General features: G+C 53.3%; 1 protein-coding gene across 1 annotated transcript; it reads right to left on the reverse strand.

Moving 5' to 3' along the window:
- Window positions 1-1,312: 1,312 nt before the first annotated feature.
- Window positions 1,313-6,570, reverse strand: IRF2BP2 (interferon regulatory factor 2 binding protein 2). The gene is made up of 2 exons (XM_059468143.1): window positions 5,293-6,570; window positions 1,313-5,044 (listed from the first exon to the last, which is right to left on the reverse strand). Exons 1-2 carry the CDS (start codon window positions 6,326-6,328, stop codon window positions 4,323-4,325), a joined length of 1,758 nt encoding a protein of 585 aa, XP_059324126.1. The 5' UTR covers window positions 6,329-6,570; the 3' UTR covers window positions 1,313-4,322.
- Between the last annotated feature and the right edge of the window lie 9,522 nt (window positions 6,571-16,092).

The following is a 16,092-nucleotide window of genomic DNA, read 5'->3' on the forward strand; positions in this document are numbered from 1 at the left end:
TTTCTCTTTCCTCTTTCTTTTTTCCTTTCTTTCTCTTTTCTTTTTTCCTTTCCTTTCCTTTCCTTTCCTTTCCTTTCCTTTCCTTTCCTTTCCTTTCCTTTCCTTTCCTTTCCTTTCCTTTCCTTTCCTTTCCTTTCATTTCCCTCACTGTGGGAGCATACACTGGAGGCAGTTCATACTGGGCTGGACCTATGGTGTCTATAGAGACAAGAGCCCACTTGAGGAAAGGTGGTGGTTGAGTTTGGGTGATTTTTTTTCAATTTTTCAAAAGATGCAGCTGCAGCTACCTAAATGCAAATGCTCAAGGAGGAGAAACATGAAATGCTGAGGGCTGAGCCTTTTCAAGCCTAATGACTGGACGTAGCTCTGTTGGAGTGAAGCAGGGGAGTCAGGGCTCCAAGCAGCTCAGCCATCCCTGGTGCCATTCATTTCCATATGATCCAGTGATTTCTCCTCCCTCCTGAGGAGATGCTGTGTTGGTGTGGGTGCTGCAGCTGCCCATGGGGTGTCCCACACTGCTTTGGGGGCAGCTGGACACATGGAGTGGGGGCAACCAGCAGGGCAGGTGTCCCACTGCAGGCGGGCGGGTGGCTGGATGTCCCAGAGCAGTGTCCCATCCTGTGCCACCGAGAGCCACCACCCTGCCAGCTGGACAGACAGGCAAGCAGGGCTTGGCCCGGGTGCAGAAGGAAAGGATCCAGGGGCTCTGTTGACATAACAAGCCACTAGAGAGCACTCTCAAATGTATTTATACCCTTTGCCTAAGTGCTAGTTCATAAAAACACGCGGTTGCCATGGCCTGGTTTACAGCACGTCTAAAAAGAGATCTCCCAAACATACCAGGTTTCCTGAGGCCACTGCAAAGGCGGTCAAAGCCTCCCTTGTGTGGCACCTTTCCCACCCCTGGGACCCAGGCACAGGGCAGCACCCACCAGCTCCATGCATCCCTTCTTCTCCCATACTGCTGTCTGTTTACAAATAAACGTCAGGACAGTACTTTAAAAAAAATTAAAATAATATTGTACAACTATAGCTTTTTCAAGTTTTCTTTCTTCCTTTTTTTATATATACAAAAAATGCAGTACGTATTTAAAGTTCCTAGTTTCCTTACGCTTAGTGTCAGAAAAAAAAAAAAAAAAAAAAAAAAAAAAAAAAAAAAAAGAGAGAACCCATAAAATGCCAAACTGGCAGCAGGTTAGTTTTCAGCAGCTATCAACAAAAGCACTGTGCAGTTGAAAAAAATCTGCCAGGAAAAAGTATCTTCGAAAAAAAAAGTAATGGAAGTGTGTTGGAAAAAAATAGTAATCACACATTCTTCATTAAAACACTTTTAATACTACACAAGTTACAGTATCACCTTTTAAAAAGTTTAAAAAGGAATATTAACAGTAGCACTGTTGCAGCTAAAGCACTTCAAAATAATAGGGGAAAAAAAAAAAAAGAAAAAAGCTTGTAGCCCAGGAAGTAGTAACAAAGGAAGAATCCACTGGAGTATTATTGTAATTGAGCAAAGCAACCAAAAGGAAAAAGCAACATTCAATGTGAGAAAAATGAGCTATGTATGAACACCCTCAATTTTTTTTTTAATTCTTTTGGGGTTTTTTTTTGGTTGGTTTTTTTTTTTTTTTTTTGTTTTTTTTTTTTTTTTTTTGTTTCATTTTGTTTGTTTTTCTATAGCAGTTCTAAAGTTTTATGGTGGAGATCAGACTTGGCTGGGGGCTCAAAGTCAGCTGAGCGAGCATAGCCACCGTGTGCCATTTCCTTTCCATCTATGTTGTTTCTGGGCCACTGCCTGGCATCACTGGCTGGGGAGTTTCCATCCTCTCCAGGAGTCCCAGAGCTGCAGGAGAGGGCGGCTGGCAGGAGGAGGAGGAGGAGGAGGAGGAGAGGAGGAGGAGGAAGGTGTGCTTCCCTACAGGCCTCTCACACCAGCGTCCCTCGGCCCCAAAACAAGGGTGTACTTTGTCAGGAGCAGGTCTCACCCTCGGCACGCTCACAGCTGGGACACCTGATGACACAAAAGGGGGGGCTCTTTTAGGCAGGCTTTGGAATTCAGTTTGGCTTCCTGTTTAAGTGTAGGGAAACCACTTTAATCAAAAACATGAACTTCATCCCATGTAAGGTATTATGCCAAGCAACTTTGAAGAACTTGTTACCATCTATCAGCTCAAATTTCATTTTTTTAATAAAGTGCCTAAATACACATTTACACAGATCATAGTGGTTCCAAAGAATCCTTTACAGTTGGCATTTTTTTATATATAGGTATATATATAGGTATATATATATATAATGTGCGTTTTCTTCAAATTGGCTAAATGTGTTTACATAAGACACCAATCTTGACTATAAGTTTTAAAGCGTAATATTGACTCAATGAATTTGTTTATCATGCAAGTCTTATCTAATATTACATTGACCTGTAATATGGAACACAATGTAGTGGGTGTGCTCATTAAACACTTCATAGAAAATTACTGTGCATGTGCAGTTCTGATCTTCAAATACTAATAATGACCATTTCTTTTCTTTTTAAAAAAAAGTAGTCTTCCCCCCAAAAAAAAAATTCTCTGCATTAAATTGCAGTTTGAACATTATCACAATAAGAACAGTTGAGTAAAAAGCACCCAAAAATCTTCAATTTTATAGTTGGCTGAACAGATTTTTCCTCCTTCTCTTCTGACACTGGAAGTGTTTATTAGCTGGTCCCTGGGAAGGGACGTCCTCGCCACCCTTTAGCTCAGAAACAACCACACATAACCGAGTTATAAACACCTCGACAGAAGGGCTCGTACAGCTGCAGTGTTGCCAATGAACTATAAACAGCACAAAAACATCACTATTAGACTTGAACTATTTCTAGTAACCAAAGATTTATTGATTTTAGAAGTCTGCTTGGTGATGCAGAAGCGTGATCAAAAGAAGTGGCTTTACAAAAAGAGTTCTCCAAAGTAGCTTAAAAGGCAGGGCCAGGGCCATTATGTGCAGCCCTAATTGCTTTCATTTCAACCAGTTTATATTTTCATTTTCAAAGAATAGCAGTAGGTTTGTTTCAAGCATACGTAATAAGGAAATTACAGGTTTCCTCCACCCACATTTGGGCTGTCACTGATATGCCCGCGGGCAATTTGGCAGAGCCTCAGTCACTGCTGTCACTGTACCACACCGTACCTGCCACTACTTGGAAATACCGGGTCAGTGATAGTAACAATAGCAACAGCACCAGAGGTGACTGGTAAGCAAAATCAAAATCCATATGCACTATCTGAAAATTAAAGTAAAATAAAATAAAGTCTCTTCCCCACATCCCCAGCTTTGTTCAAAGCCACAAAAGCCCCGCAAGTGACACTGAAGACCTTCAGAAATGGCAGTGCTACATTGGCACCTTTGCCAATCGTGTAACTAAGTTCGTTATCAAAATTCCATATTATGGTATGCAACTGGTGAATAAATGCAGTTTTGTAATCTTAGAACCGATCACGAGAACTGCGGTCAACTTTGCCTTAAAAAAAAAAAACAAAACAAAACACCAAACCAAAAACAAACAAACCCAGAAACCCCTAACTCAACAGCGCCTCTTGGACACCTCTCCACATCCTACTCTGGTGGCAACTTTCCTCGAGAAACAGTGAGCAATTCGGGACTGGATCTGGAGGATCTTCCATCGCAACCCGAGCCACGCGCTTCTGGGAGAAAGCTCTCCTGCTCCCTAAGCTCGCCCGGCCGGAGGGATGCAAAGGGCACGCCTGCCTTGGCAAGCCACTCTTGTCCCCAGCTGCCTCAGACCAAGCCTGCATGCGACCAGCTCTACAGGACAGGGGCCAGGAATAAGGAATCACAGACAGTAAGGCAATCTTTACAATGTCAGAAAGTGTATTTGGCATTAAAAAAAAAAAACAAAAGAAAAGAAAAAACAGAAGAAACAAGTGCATACAAATACAGCTAGAAGCATTTCTGGTTTGCCAAGTGCTCTCTAAAAAAAGCAGCGCAAGTCACAGCCTACATTGAACAGTAACTGTCACCAGGGAAGCACAACAAATAGTTGCTATAACAAAAGGGAAAAAAAGAAAAAACGAAACAGAAAAAAAAAAAGAGAAGAATTAGAAGAAATGCCTTTATAATAAGTACATACCTTTTGTCTTCAAAAAATATAGAAACACAATGTATTCAAAAAAATCAAAATTATACAGCCATGTTTATGAAGTCTACATTTCCCTTGTCTTGGAGATATATATATATATTTATATATATATATTTATAGATATATACAGAATTCGAGCAGTTCGAGTTCAAGGTGACGTCGGGCAGCGAGCGCAGGCGAGTCACGAGTCCCTCTCCTTTTTCACTTTCACATCTCCGGCGAGGATGGTGGCGATCTCCCCTTGCATGAAGGCCCAGGGGACGTTGGAGCCGACCAGGGGACACTTCTCCCCGCTGGGGCAATACACCTCCCCGCTGGCTCCCTGCTGCTTGATGCTCTGCCGGGAGCAGGGGAAGCAGAACTTGTGCGAGGGGACGGAGGGGCACTGCACGAAGTGGGTGTCTTCCAGGCGCTCGTGGCACAGGGTACAACACAACGGGACGCTGGCGGCGAGGGACGAGTCCGGCAGGCTGGCGGGGTGCACGGGCTCCAGGCCGCCCGCCGCCGCCGCGTTGGCCCCCTGGCCCGGCACCTCCCTGCCGGAGCCCAGCCTTCTTTGGTTCATGGCGGAGGGCGAGGGGGGGCTGCTGCTGTTCCTCCGCGTGGTGGAGTGGACCTGGTTGGCGTCTTTGGAGGCGTGGTTGCCCCCGGCATTGTCCGCCACCAGAATGAGGGCGGCCATGGGGGACTGGCCGTTCTGTGCCGCCTCGGGCGGCGTGGTCCGGTTGGAGTGGGGCGAGGCGGTGGGCGGCGGGGGCGACATGAAGGGGGTGCCCGTCAGCGGCAGCTTCATCCCTTCCGACGGGGCGGGCAGCCAGGGCTGCACCTCCCCGTTGATCTTCGGGGGTCCAGCCTCGCCCTCGGGCTCGGGGGAAGGCTTCCTCTTCCGGGCGGCCCGGGCCCCTGCAGAAGCAGAGGAGGGGGGAAGGAGGAGGGTGAGAAGGCAGCGCAGTCACAACGCATCGCCGAGCAACCGCGGAAACGGCTGGCCCCGGCCACCCCCCGGGCACACGGCCACCCAAGCGGCCGGGCCGCCGCCCCGCACACCCAAACCCGCCCGGCATCCCCCGCCCCACATATCCCTGGAGAGCCACCCCTCCCGCCTCGCCGTCCCTTGGCCTCCCCGCCGCCCCCCGGTCCCGACTCCTCACCTGGCTTGGCCACGGAGCCGTTGGTCTCGTAGCCCAGCAGCCTGCCGCCCGCCATGCCCGGCTCCTTCTTGAATTTGCTGTCGAAGGGGGCCACGGTGTGGCTCCCGTGCTGGTGCAGGGCCAGCAGCGTGTCCCGCACTGTCTTGGGCTTGGCCAGCCACTCCTGCTCGGAGCCCGGCCGACCCTTGCCCTCCGCGGCCAGCTCCGCCGCCGCCGCCGCCGGCAGGCTCTCGGCGGAGCCGCGCTTCTCCTTGGCGCCGCTGTCGTGCTCCCCCGCCGCGCCGCCGCCGCCACCCGAGGAGGAGGAGGAGGAGGAGACGGAGCCGGGGCGCTTGTGTCCCAGCTCGCCGGGCTGCCCGGCCGCCTGCGCCGCCGCCTGCGCCGCCGCCGCCGGCTGCTGGGGCACGGGCACAGCCATGGGGGCGGGCGCGGCGGAGATGGCGGCCAGCGAGGCGGCGGCCGCGGCGGCGGCGCGGCTGCCCAGACCGCCGATGGCGGCGGGGAGCCCGGCGCCGTTCACCAGCGGCACCAGGGTGGGCGGCACGGCGTGCGTCCGCCGCGGGTTCGGGCTCTGCCGGTTGAGCTCGGGCGGCTCCTCGGGCTTGGGGAAGCCGTTGGGCACCAGGATCCCGTTGACCTGCCGGCCGCCGCCGTACTCGGCGCCCAGGCGGGGCGGCGGCCGCTCGGACGCCAGCGAGTAGCGCTCCAGGGGCTGCGGCGGGGGCCGCGCCGCCGCCTCCGCCGCCGAGGGGTGGCCGAGCTGCTGCTGCTGCGCCAGGAGCTCCTTGGCGGAGAGCGGAGGCTGCTTGGCGTGGGGCGGTGGCGGGGCCCGGCCCTCGGGGAAGCAGCCGTGCGCCCGCTTCAGCTGCCGCGCCGTGTCGATGACGAACTCCACGCGGTCGGCGCCCTCGTAGTTGACGCAGCCCCGGCAGACGGGCTCGGTGAAGTCCCAGATCATGGCCCAGGGCATGCGGGGTAGATCGCACAGGTAGCACGACTGCCTGCGGGAAGCAGCCGCCACCGCCGCCGACGACATGTCCCGGCCCCGGGGCAGCGGCGAGCGCCCCCCGCTCCGGCTTCGGCCGCTGCCTCCTCCGCCCCTCGTCACCGGAGTCCCGACGGGCAGGCTCGGGAGCCGCGGCCGCAGCGGGACCGTCCGCCGGGCCCCCTCCCCCTCGCCTTCCTCTTCCGTGCGCTGGAGCGGGGCGCGGCGGGCGCCCCGGCAGGCAGAGCCGCTGCGGGGAACGCCGCTCCCGTCGCCGTCTCCGCCGGCGGCGCTCACAGGGCGGCGGGGACGCGCATCTCCGCCGCGCGGCTGGCGCAGGGCTGCGGCCGCTGCCGCCCGCACGGCTCCCCCGCTCTCTGGCTACTACGGGGCGGCGCGGGGCGGCGGGGGCCGGCGCGGCGCGGCGGGGCGGGCGGGGCGGGGACTGCCACGGGGGCCGGGGCCGGGGCTGGCGGCGGCGCCGTGCCGTGCCGGGCTCCAGCCGCCACCGCCGCCTCTGCGCGCCGCCGCTACGATTCTTCGACAGTGCCGGCCGCGCCTGCGCGATGGGCGCCCCCGCCCCGCCGCCGCCGCCGCCGCCGCGATCCCAGCCCCGGCCCCTGCCCGCGCCCCCGCCACCGGGGGTTCCTCCTGCCGCCGGGGGGCCGCCGCGCCCCCGCCCCGCATCGCCCCCGGGGAGGGCTGTGGGAGCGGAGAGGGACAAGGCGAGGGGCGGGGGTGCCCTGCAGCTCCCTCCTTCTCTTCTGATTTTATTTTTATTATTGTTGGGTGTATTACTATTTCCCTCACCGCCGAGGGGCTTTGCCGAAACCTCCCAACCGTGGACGCAGCGGTGCGCGGGACCCCTCCCGCAGTGCGGGACTCAGTGCACCCCCTCCCCCGTGACCTTGGACGCGGCGCCCCGGGCGCGCCCCGCAGCTCCGAGGTTCCCCCCGCCGGGCCGGTCATCGCCACCTCCGGGCAGGGGCCGGCGCCCCGCCGAGCGGCGCTCGGCTTTGTTCTCCCCGCCGGAGCAGGAGGCACCATCAGAAATAAATGTAACGATTACCCAGCTTTTTTTTTTTTTTTTTTTTTCTCTTAACTGTTGTCATTTGTGCACAGGAAATAGGACGTTCTAGATTTCCTGTCATTTTAAACCACAAACCAGCAGTTCTCTAATGCAGATTAGCGAAATTCACACAGACTAAGCACACGCCGTCTCGTTCCCAAAAAAGAAAAACCTGTTTCCCCGACCCCCTTCCACGCTGTGAATCGCTTATCCGCCACCTGCACCCTCACTGAAACACAGGGTGGGGGCAAGGGAGGGAGCAAGAGAGGGTGTTCGCTCTCCTCGTGTGCCACGGGAGGCGAAGCAGCCCCTCACCGGGCCCATCCCTGCACGTACGGTCGGCTGCACGCCTTTGCCCGTGCAGGGTGAACACGGCGGAGGCTGCTCCCCCCGACAGCCGCGCTCCAGCCGCCCTTCCCACGGCGTTATGTAGGTTACAGAGGAGGGAGGGAAAGAGGGCGGGAGGCGGGAGCCGGCCGGGGCTGGGGAAGCTCTGACGTCCGTGGCGGCCGCCGGGAGGTGCCTCCCCGCGGCTGGGGGCCGCCCGACGGCGCTGCGGGGCTGGGCCGCCACCAGCGCCGCCGCTCCGCTGCCCCTGCCCGGCCGGGCTGCCGAGGGGCGTCGGGCAGACACCGGGGGCAGAATGTCCCCGTCGGGCGGACACGAGGGCAGAGCTGCTCCCTTTCGCCCCGCGCCGCCCGCCGGGCCCGGGGGCTGCGTGTGGCGGCCGCCCGTGCGCCCCGGGGCTGTGGGGAGCCCTCGCCTCCCCCTGCCTCGGCTCCTGCTCGTCCTGGCGCTGGCTGCAGCGCCGGCCCCCGTGCCAGGTTGGGTGACTCTGCAATGCACGGCCGGCCGGGCGCCCTGGAGGCGCCGGGTTGTACATAGGCGAAATAAAAGTCAGCCCCGGCCCCCAGTCCGTCGTTGCGGCGGCCGGGGCTGCTACCCCGGGAGCCAACCCCGGAGCCCTCACAGCTCCTGGCGGCCCTGCGGCGTCCGGCCGGGGCCGGAGGGCCGGAGCAAGGAGAAGGGGCAGCCCTGCCTTGGCTGCCGGAGAGCCAAGGGTTAACATCGGCTCGCTTTTCCCGAGCACCCCTCCTTTCACATTGCATCAAAGTCCTTTAAAGCTGTTTCTCTTCCCTCCTCCCCTCCCCGGCTGGAAAGACGATTTATCCATGCAAGCTAAGTAAACAGATCTTTGTTTTCGTCTTCCACCCACTGCCCTCTTTCTCCAGCCCGAAGCTGGAGCCTCGCCAAGCCGGCTGCAGCGATCGCTGCCTCCACACACACACACACACACACACACAGGGCGGGGGAAGAAGCCGGGTTTCTCGGGTGAGGCAATGCGCCTGCAATTGGCAGGGACAAGGCAGGAATTGTAATTGCACTTCATCATGTGATGGCTTATGAAAGAGGAAGTTTGGATGTTTTAGTCACGTACTCCTTTGCCCTCTTGCTTTTGCCTCCAGGTTCTCCAAAGGAAAAAATTACATATATTTATATATACTGGTGGAAAGCCAAGAAACAGTGTGTTTGCGCATTTCAGATCATGAGCAGAGCTGGAGTGCTAGCTGAGCCAGGCTGCAGGGTAAGAAGAAAGCAAAGCTTTGAGCTGTGGCAGGCTTTTAACTGCAGGACAGAAAATGTGACCTGTATTTATTTTCCTTTATTTTTAATGAAAACTAGCTGCGTGGAAAAGTCAAGATGAGCAGTATTCTGGTTTTGCTGCGTTTGCTGCCTTTGAATTCATTCTGGTGGAAAAGGAAAAAAAAAAACCAACAAAATCATGTTGCCAAGCTCAATGTCAAAAACCTGATAAAAAATAGTGGCAGTGCTACATAGGAAATGTGGTTTATGTATCAAATCACAAAAAAAAAAATACCTCAAAGCTGCTGACTGTTACAACAGTAACTGCACAGGAATCGAACAAATAATGCATTTGTCTCTTGGTTTTTTTTCTCTTTTTTGAAACAGAAGCCATCCCTTTGTGCTGGATCTCTGCGAAACGCCCCTTGCTGCAACACACCAAGGCTATAGATAGGAGCAGCGAGTGCTGGACAATGTCTTGTGGGGTGCAGGGCTGGGAAGGTCTGGGGCAGTCCCTGAGCAAGGAGCACCATGATGGCATGGATGAGGGTCCAGCACAGTGTGGAAGGCTTTTGTCCTGTTCCGGTGTGCCCAGTGTCATGGGTGAGGGAAGGAGGGGAGAGGAAAGGTTGTAATGGGGCAGCTCTTTGAGATGAACTCTCTGTTTGCCACCTCCACATCAATGCCATCCCCCTTCTTACAATGTGTTTTTTTGCTTTTGTCAATGAACCACACCGAGATCTTGCTGTGTTTCTCTTCCTCCCTGCAGGGTTTTATCCCTCTTATCCTCTGCACTGGCAGCAGTGATTGTGTGCAGACCCTTGTCCCAGAACTGTGCCCCCAGCCTGCACTTCACCCACGTACCTATCCCCCATGGGGTCTGCCCTTCCTCTGTGTCCAAACCAGTGCTTCTCACTTGATCACCTCTGCCCTTGGCATTCTTCTTTCCCTTCTGACTGAGGCTGTCTCACATCCTTCTCCAGAAGATACTGCTTCCTCCATGGCTCTTATTTGCATCCTCCTGTTGTGGCAGAAGTCCTGCAGGGTAACATCAAAATGGCCAGAGCCAAGACAGGAAGGGCAATTATGCTGAAGGATGCTACCAGCTCTCCTTCATTGATTCATAATGAATTATGGAGGTTGCTCTCTCAGAACTGAGAGAGGAGAGTAATAGTCCTTGAAGTTTTGGATTTAGTCAGATGCAGGTGACTCTGGGCCAACAATGTTTAATCTAGTGCTATAGGGGGGAAAAAAGATACTGGTGCAAATGAGGGTGTCATCAGGCACAGAGTGTTGACATACATAGGGTTTGGACAGGCTCATGGTAAGCCACTGATCCTGCAGATGTTTACAACCAGTTACAACTTTATCCACCGGAGCATCACTACGAATGTAAAGCTGTGTGCACTTCTGGGCTTGCAGGATGAGAGCATGCTTCCCCAAGAGCTGCTTGTCAGCGGCGTGCTGACGGCTGCCCTGCAGCCTGGAGCCGACTGCTGATGGCAGGAGCTGACAGAGCCACTGGCACAAAAATACTCCACCGAGGCCGGAGAGAGGTCAGTGCACTCGCTCAGTGTGAGGCAGGACGTGCCAGAGGATAGAGAGGGACTCGAGCAGCTACTCAGTGTCTGCTGTTTCCCATACATGGGGCCTTTTATTAACTCCTTGAAGACAGCTGCACTGAACGCTGCTGCTTGGTGTTAACTTCTGAAGAGCTGCAAGGCACCTAAGCAGAATCTGCCTAGAAGAGGAAACAGCAATAGGACAATTGTTTACCATTCATTCATGGATATGTCCCAAAATATGGAGATGCTGCTATTCTGCTCCAACGCTTTGCTCTAGACAGCCTGGTCAGGGCAAGTTACCAGGCGAGTTACACTGTGAGCAAGAGCCTGTGTGCTACAGCTTCTGCTCCATTGGTGGGCTCTGCTCTAGGCAGTTTGGAGAAAAATTTGCATGCTTTCTTTAAAAAGGGAGACAATTCTGTTTTTAACAGCGCAGTTGACTTTATGCCCTTTTTTCAAGTAGAAGTAGAAAAAAAAGCAGCGAGGAAAAGATCATGGAAACACTTGAGAAATTCAGAGGTTACTACCCTCCGAAGAGAACGAAAAACTTCAGAGAGACACTTCCAGATACCAGAAGAAAGGGCAATTGATGTGGAAAAGCTTCCGCCCCTTATCCCCAGGCTGAGTAAATAGGCATGTCGGGTTATCCCATTTACACCCCGCCTTGGTGCTCTGCATTTCGAGCCACAGTCAGCAATTGTCTGCAGCCCCGGGCGAGGGGGGCAGGAATGTGGTGGCCGGGGGCTTCCCGGGGCGCAGGCAGAGCGGCCGGCTGGCCGGGTGACCCCTTCCCAAAATAAACAGGAAGCCCAGGAAGCAGTGACCCCTCCGTGACACCGCGCTGGCTCTGCTCCCTGCCTTCTGTGCGGGAGCCGACAGCCTTCCAAATACCCTCAGAAAATTGGACAGGGGCGAGGACTCCACAGGAAACGTTACAAAATAAGAGCAGAAACAGATCGTCTGTTGAAAAAAATTACATAGGGCTTTAAAGTTCCTTCTTTTTAGGCTTCTGGATAGCTGTGTTCCTTGTCTGTGCTTCATTCCCCTGAGCCCATGTCGATGCAGCTTGCGGAGCCCCGAGGAGCTGCAGAGGGGCAGAGCTTCCCCCTCTGCATGTGTGGAAGTGCTGGTGTGCGTGAGCAAAGCACAAAGAGGAGCCCCAAGGAGGAGGCTCTGCCAAAGGCTTTCTCATGGGCTGGGGAGTTTCAGGCTGGGAAATGCTTTTTCCCTGTTTGTGGGAGCTGGCAGTAGGGTCCTCACACAAAATAAAAGTCAAAACCGAGGACCAGACCTTCTCAAAGTGTGGGCCAAGGGTATTAATGCTGTTTCCAACATGGGAGTTCCTGCATTACCCAAACATCCCCCTGCAGCAGCAAACTGGCGCTTGCTGACAGCTCCAGCTGGCAAATCACCTCCCGGGCCTGCCAGAAGAACTCGCCGTCCCAAAAGCCTCCCCGCCTCGATGGCTGGTGGCCCCACAGCTTGGGGCAGGACAGGACCACCACCAGAGGGGCAGGCAGCCCAGCTGAAGGGAGCTGTGCTGCTGCTGATATCCAGGCTTCCTGGCAGCGCCGGCCATTTCGCAATCCCATTTTTCTCCTCTCGCAGCAGCAGTTGTCTGTCCTTCCTGCAGGTCACGGACACCTGGAGGGGCTGGGGCCTCCGGGGGGGCAGGTGTCCATGGGTTTGGCCTCCAAACAGATCAGCTAGTTCAAAAAGACTCAGGGGAGAGAAAAGGGGAGATGGATTCCCTCTCTGATTCCCTACCAATTGCCAGGATTGTGTAGCTACCAAACACTGGGTAGCATGATGTACTCTGTTGGTGTGCTCCCCTATCCCCCCTCTTCAGAGGGGTCGCTCTTTAGGGAAAGGACCATAATACAGGGAGTGGTGGGCAGCTGCTACAGCAGAGTCCCTTGAACAGACCAGTTTTCCTTCAGGAGGAATTTTGATATTGGCGTGCAAAAGCTGCAAAATGGTTCATTAGGCTGCAGCCTTGGTTTGTTCCAGGCACATTGAGATATTGTTGGGGTGCCCATGTTTCTGCTAGTCATTGCAGCTATACCATTTCAATTTTGCAACAAGACAAGAGTTAACAGAAGGGTGCCCAAATCTGAGAAAGCACAGAATGGAAACAAAATTTCATTTTGGCCTCCCAGCACTTCCTCTCATTCTCTCCCTTTCTCTTTTCCTGATGCTCAGGCAGTGCCTGATGCAGTGCCCCTCCTCTGCAGGGAACCCCTTAGGGAGCATTCTGGGCAGGCAGAGCAGGGAGGAAATGCTCCTCTCTGTGCTTCAGCCCATAGCCTTGTCTTTTTGCTGACTGCAGTCTAATATGCTAAGTAAAAACAAGTCAAAAAGGATATTTTTATCGTGTACATTCTGTCATATGAGTAGTGTGTGTATGTGTAGCAATGCTGAGGAGCAATACTTACAAGCTTAGACATTAATGATGTATTTGTAAACTTAAACAGCAGAGTTGTATTGGATTACTTCATTCTGTCCATGTGTACTTTTGGGCAAAGAAAATCACACACATCCCTTTTCCAGGCACCCACATCCCTTCTGCTCATGCTGAGCTCCAGAAGGAGGTGCCTGCTGGGAAGTACAGTTGAGTTCATATTTGATTAAAAGAACACCAGCAGCATTAATAACTGGTAGACCTGTGCTGGAACTGGCAATTAAACTCAGTCTCCTCCTGCAAATTCCAGTCCTTAAAGGAGCTTGCCAAAGGCAGGGGCTAGCGTATCGCTTACTCTCCCAAACAGGACTGGATGAGGACCAGTCATCTTCAATAATGGGCCCTGTGAAGGAGCTCGTGTACTCCTTGAGGAATGGCCGTGCCAGTGAGCTTGCTGGGGCAGCTGCCGAGGCTGCCTGCACAGCTGCCACTTGCTGCTGATTCAGGGGTCTTGCATGTGCTCTTGCAAGCTGTCACACAGGCATCCTTCAGTGAGCCTCCCCCTAACACATCTCACCAGTTTCCACCCACAGTCCCTCACAATAAGGAGCATCAAGGAGCTGCCTCTTTGCTCTGCTTGCACTTCCCATATGCCTCGTGCAGGCTCAGAGGTGAATGACTTTTGAAAAGTGCAGATCTGGGATGGGTTTCAGTGGCTGATCCAGAGGCAAGAGGACGATCATCCTGTTCATCCATTTTCCCTCTGCCAGTTACTATTATTGCTAACTGCTGTTCCACACACATTGTAATTAAGTGAAAAAAATACAGACCAAATGAAAAAGAGAACAAGCCTCTCAAAAACATCTCTGCTTTAGCTGCAGCCTGACTCAGCCTTCAATTAACATTCTTACTTAAAATAGTTTTGTTATACAGCTTTTGTTGAATCTTACATAATAGCAGACCAAATCACCACCCCAGAGCGCCATGCTGAAGAGAGGAGCTTGGCCCTGGTTTCCGGAGCAGTGCCTCATCCTGTCTTTGATCCAGATGGCCTTGGGCGTGAGCTGGGTGAGCTACCAGAGGAGAGCACGCAGCACACCTGCAGCTCTGCTTGGGAGGGCACCATCACCTGGTGCTGTCAGCAGAAGTGGTCCCATTCTTCCCCAGCCCTGCTCTCGGTTCTGCCGCCGCTGCCCTCGGCACTTTGCTTTTGTGGCTGCTGGAGGAAACCTGGCAGCACCAACAGCTGCAGTGCAACTAAACCTGCCCCAGTGCCATCATCCTGCTGCACCAGGGGTGCTTCTGCAGAGAAGGAAGCAGGGCAGGATGGGTGACTGGGAAGGGACCTCAGTAGCAGCATCAGTTTGGAGCTGTGGCAGAAACCTCTCATGCTGCACCCACAGGCGTCCTCCCACCACCCACCAACAGCTGTGACAACCCTCCCCAGGCTGCCAGAGTACACAGTGAAGAGGAGGGAGGGACACATGGACCAACTGGGCTTCCCAGGGGCACAGGGCCATGCTGGAGATGGGTCTGATTTCCTGCCAGGACCCGAGTTTAAAGGCTGGGCTCCATATCCTGCAGAGCAAGATGACAGCCCTGCCTCCATCACCAATAATGATAATGTGAAGAACCACTGCACAGGACTTCACTGTAGAGGGATGTCCTTATCACTCAGTAGCACTAAAAAAACTACCAGCATGGTTTTTTCTTTGTTGTTCTTATTGGGCCTCTGTCTAACAGGTACAAAACTCGAATAGAACACATACCTGCATGTGTGTGTATGTAAATGAAATGGGAGTTTGTATTACAATCTCAAAAAAAGATTCATGCAATGCAGGCATGAGGTGAGGAAGATACTCCCATGTCTACTTCAGTATGGAGCCTACTTTCCATTTGAAGCCATTGCTGTCAAGTTTATGGCTCCACAAATGCTCTCTGGGATTGTGAGAACCTTACCCTGGGACTGCACCGTGCTCATGAACCAGGATGGTGATTCAAATGGAGAGAGAGCTGGGAAAAGAAGAAGACAGGCACATCTAAACCTAGATTCACTCAGCGCTGCCAGCCTCAGTAAGCCAGTGATCACAGGGGAATCAGAGTTCCCACTGGGGGCAGCTCTGCTAAGTCACTGCATTCTCACCAGAGCAGCATTTGGCCTGGGGTGATGATGCACTGCACCGCTTCATGCGAGGTCAGGCAGCCCTGCAGCTGACAGCTCACTGCTGCCTCGTCCACAGCACCACTGCATCTGCTGGGCTTAACTCAGCCTCCCAGCCTGGCCCACCCGCACAGCTGAAGCAGGGCTGCTCCTGCCAGTGTCCCTCTCTGCCAAGGAGCTGGGAAAATTCCTAGGGAGGACAGCAAAGTCACAAAATGGGCTCAGCTCCTCTTCCTCTGGGAGATCCCGCAGTGGCGCGCAACCTGGAAAGAAGTAGGTTAATGCAAGCGAGGCCCTTTCTTGTGAATTTTGCTTTAGACCAAGAGTTACGTGTTTTGGCAGACTTTTTGATGAATAGGTCAGCAGGGTGTGGAAACATATTCTAAAGCTTTCTGCATCCTTGCACATGCTTCTAGTTGCCGGGGGTTTTGCCTACTGCTTCACTTGGAAAGGTTTAAAAGAAAATGCAAATCATAGGCAAAGAGTAGAGATAGATTTTTGTGCATACTTTTGGCACAGATTTTAGCCATTCCTTTGTCATTTATGAAACAACAGTAAGAAAACTTACTCAGCTGTATATGGTAAGAAAATACCAGTTTCTCTATTTACAAATGGAAAAAATATCACATCACAACCTGCTACACGCACCTACAGGTAACATGCATAAATGTCCTTAGAACTTTCTTTGTCTCAAAATGAATACAGGACAAGTGGGAAGAATCTGGACTTTCTCACATCTTCTTCCAGAACCAGCATTGGTAATAAAAAGATATTGTTTCATAGACTTCAAAAAGATGTGAATGTTTCTGCATGCTAGGCTTTCAGAGTCAAACTCCTACACTTGAAATATGAGAAAAATCATATGAGCAAAAGACTAAGAAACTCTTTTCAGATGTAATCAGATACACTGTCCGACAGACTGGAATACTTAAAATAATTTTCAACCAATGGCATGTCAAGACATGCCTGCTTCGGACACTGTTAAGACGTCCAGCCCCCATATTTTACATACCCTCCTAATTGCATTCATATGTT

Source organism: Ammospiza nelsoni, chromosome 3 (genome assembly GCF_027579445.1).
Source record: "Ammospiza nelsoni isolate bAmmNel1 chromosome 3, bAmmNel1.pri, whole genome shotgun sequence".
NCBI classification, from domain to species: Eukaryota; Metazoa; Chordata; class Aves; order Passeriformes; family Passerellidae; genus Ammospiza; species Ammospiza nelsoni.